Source organism: Bidens hawaiensis, unplaced genomic scaffold, assembly GCF_021521415.1.
Source record: "Bidens hawaiensis isolate Kalapana, Puna unplaced genomic scaffold, B.hawaiensis_p1.1 tig00035845_1, whole genome shotgun sequence".
NCBI lineage: Eukaryota > Viridiplantae > Streptophyta > Magnoliopsida > Asterales > Asteraceae > Bidens > Bidens hawaiensis.
In genome coordinates this window covers 181,175-184,998 of record NW_027496223.1, presented here as the reverse complement: position 1 = coordinate 184,998, position 3,824 = coordinate 181,175, and the positions used below count along the sequence as shown (strand labels likewise).

Here is a 3,824-nt window from a genome sequence, read left to right as displayed (position 1 = left end):
TTATTTCCGGTCATAACATTTAAAAAAACCCATATAATTGTATTAATATTTAAGTAAGAACACATATCGGTTCGGTTTTCAGTTTTAAAAATGGAAAACCGAACCGAAACCGAAAATTCGTTTTTTCTAAAAAAACAAAAAATTAACCGTCGGTTAATGCTTCGGTTCGATTTTTTGGGTAAATTCGGTTTCGGTTCGATTAATTCGGTTTTCTGCTCACCCCTATTGTTTGGTGATAAGGTAAAATAAAACTGTTACATGTGTACCCACCCATGTGTCTGTTGCTGTTAATATGTGTACCAGTATGAATATATGTTGATGTTGTGTCATTCATGCCATGTTGCTGCTGTTAGATAAAGTAGTAAAACAAACTACTAGGTTTTCTGGTAGCATAATTTATTGGGTTTTAACATTTTGTTTGTTTTATGTAACAACTTTAGACTTAAGTTTGAACTTTACGTCTATTGTGGCCTGCAATAAAGAATAGCTGTTAAACGAACATACTACAGCTCTTTTCTGAAGACTTAAATAAAACTTTACTTCTATTGGTGATGATACCACTAAAATAACCATTAACTATTGTACCACTATCTATAACTATTGTTTCTCACCCTACACATATATGCATGTATATACAGGGGATGTTGAAGACTTTTGCCATTTAAACAAGCTGCAACAAATAGCATCTTTTCTAAACTCAAAGGTCATCTTTTTGGTACGCACTTGAAACCAAAAGTATACATTATTATTGTATTAAAATAGCAGCTTCCGCTTAACAGATGTTTTGTAACTAAGTGAAAGACCTGTGTAGCTTACAAAGCAACTTTGGTTTAAGTAGTAGTTCTAAACATTTGTGTATTTTGGATATTTGTCCATATCATCGCCAGCTTGTATGTCACCTATTTGCAGCTCTTTTAAGATGTGTATGGATAGTTCATGCTCGTTAATTAACATAACAGTAACAATATTGTTGTGTTTTCGACTCATCCATCCATCCGTCATCCCATTAATTTATTATTTTTATTTTTATCTAGTAACCTTGAGCAGCAGCAACAACGGTTTAAGCAAATGCAGAATCAGAATCTTTGCTGTGTTGGATGAAAGAAAGAAAGAAATGCCGTGTCGTTTATCATCGCCTCACTTGATTTCCACTCTTCTTGTTGGTCTTAATAATAATAATAATAATAATAATAATTTCAACAAGATTAGTAGTAGGAGAATTTCCTCCTTCAAATTGGTTCGTCGTCGGCCTTTGGACTGTAGAGCAAGACCAAGTGGTGAAGAAGAAGGTGATAGTGAAGGTGGCCTGGAACTCGAGAAAGAGCTTTTGGTTTTCATGAAGAATAATTCTTCACTTGAATTCCCAACCAGGAAACAACTCTTGGATGCTGGCAGAACTGATCTTGTCAACGCCATTTCCAACACTCGTGGTTGGCTCACACTAGGTTGGGATTATGAGGAGGAACATGATTTCACCAACACCAATCACTTTACGCAAAATCACCACACTTCATCACTGTAAGTATGCCCTGTCCTGCCCCTAGGTGGAATTCATTAATTAATATACTTGTACTTTCATTGTTTTAAGTTGTACCGCTTATAAAATAAACGAAGACGTTGTTTCATACTATCAGTGAAGAAATGTTGTTACCTCAAGAAGAAGAAGAAGATACAGGAGGAGTACACGGTATACTAAATAGACTGGAGAAACATAGGAGTTCCTCATTTAACATTCATATGCACAAGGACAAAAATAAGCAGCAGCCTGCTTCCTCGTCAACAACTCATGTGGGAGGAGGTGAGTGAATCAGTTCTAGGGGTGCAAACGAGCCGAGCCCGATCTCGGCTCGCTTCAAGCTCTATTTATAAAGCTCGAGCTCGGCTCGTGAGTAGATTTTCAAGCTCGAGCTTGGCTCAGGCTCGACTCATTTACGATTTATCACTTATTCTTTATATAATTATAAATATTTTTGTATATTTTTTTCTATTATAATTTTATGTATAAAATAATATATATTATTTAGTTATTTTTATTTATTTTTTCATAACATTATATACATTACTTAATAATTATTAAATATATATTTTAAAAAGCTATATAAATGACAGGCTCGTTTATTAAACTAGCTTACTTTTAGGCTCGAGCTCGGGCTTGAATGAAGCTCGGCTCGATCGAGCGTTTTAACGAGCCGATCTCGAGTAGTTCACGAGCAGCTCGGCTCGTTCGCACCCCTAGTCAGTTCTGTTGCTTGTTTCATGGTGCTAGTCTTAGTTGTAAAAGTTACTTGCTTTGTGATATATTTCTTCACATCACTTGCTGCAGCTGCTGCTAAGATTGATTCACAGAGACGGAATAAGGATTTAAGCCCTGATGACATCACAACTCGTCTTCAGCATATGCAACTAGAGCTTTCCTCTGCAATTCATTCATTGAGGTCCAAAAGCAGCCACACAGAGGTTCATGAAAGCTGTGGAACTGAGTTGCAGCAGCTTTCGGATGTGTGGGAGTTCCAGGAAAACGAGGCTATTAAGGCTGGGGATAAATTAAGATCAATACGTGCAAAACTGGCGGTGTTACAAGGCAAGATAGCACTATCAGTGACGTATGCTTTCTAATTTATTCTATTATATTCTCTTCTTTCTGTCCATTAGGTGAAACAAATTACAAGCTTATTGTATGGATGGTTTCAGGGATACACACAAGTTAGTAGAGGAGAAACAAAGGAGAATCGATAGCGCTCGTGCAACTTTGCAGCTTCTTCGCACCACCTGCATATTTTGGTCTCATTCAGCGTCAGAAGTTCTGTTAGTTGGATCCTTTGATGGCTGGACTTCCAAGGTTCCGTCTTTAAAATTATGCAATTAACATTACTGAGTATGATTTGAAAAATAAATGTCGTTGATGAATGCAGATAAAGATGGAGAAAACAAAGACAGGCGTTTTTTGTGCGTCCCTCAAGTTGTACCCAGGAAGATATGAGGTAAGTAATTAATTAATTAATAATAGTCTACAGTCTACACATCCATCCTCGACCGCGTATGGTATATGAAATGACCGTTTTTTTTTAAATAATGTTGCAGATAAAATTCATTGTTGATGGAACATGGAGAGTTGATCCTATGCTCCCTGTCGTTCATAACAATGGCTATGAGAATAACATTCTTGTCGTCCACGAATCTGCATAGCAGCAGCTTCTTGTGTACAGATTTTGATTCTACTAGCTAACCACATTCATAATCTTTTATGTGTGCATGCGCATTCCCACTCGAATGCCACGGTTGAACAAAGTTAACTAATCCTGTCTAAGAGACTTTCCAGTTAGACCTTTGAGGCAAGAACCATAGATTCTTGGTGTGGTCATGAGTCGTAATTTATGATTAAGGATTTGTGTTGTCTGTAAATATAGATGATGTAGTTGAATTATTTTCTTAATCTGCATTGATAATGTTGTATGTTAACTATAGTTGAGTGTCTTTCTTTATGTGATCGTACTAGGATATAGCCCGTGTAATATACAAATAGTTAAAATAATGCAACAAAAAAATTGAATTTAATAATATACATAATAACATACTTTATGGATTTATAAGATAAAATTAATGATAAATAAAATTTTATAATTTGTAAATATCTATAAACTTCATTTAATATAATATTTAAAGTTATATTTATAACTTTGTTAGTAATTTTATAAATGGTAATAGTATTAGTTAGCATCCTAGTTAGCTACTCTAGTTGAATGACATGTGAAATAATGGTTTTGTTTTAATAGTATAGGTAGATGTTGCCTTTTTAAAAACAACTAGCAACAACACAATGTTTT

The 3,824-nt window shown here is 35.0% G+C and overlaps 1 protein-coding gene across 1 annotated transcript; it reads left to right on the top strand.

Annotated features, from left to right (window-relative positions):
• The first annotated feature begins 635 nt into the window (after positions 1-635).
• LOC143587721 (protein PTST homolog 2, chloroplastic) lies at positions 636-3,260 on the top strand. Its single transcript, XM_077068928.1, has 7 exons — positions 636-703; positions 1,035-1,518; positions 1,635-1,798; positions 2,324-2,603; positions 2,692-2,839; positions 2,913-2,981; positions 3,082-3,260. The coding sequence occupies exons 2-7, from the start codon at positions 1,115-1,117 to the stop codon at positions 3,184-3,186; spliced, it is 1,170 nt and encodes a 389-aa protein (XP_076925043.1). The 5' UTR covers positions 636-703; positions 1,035-1,114; the 3' UTR covers positions 3,187-3,260.
• The last annotated feature ends 564 nt before the right edge of the window (positions 3,261-3,824 follow it).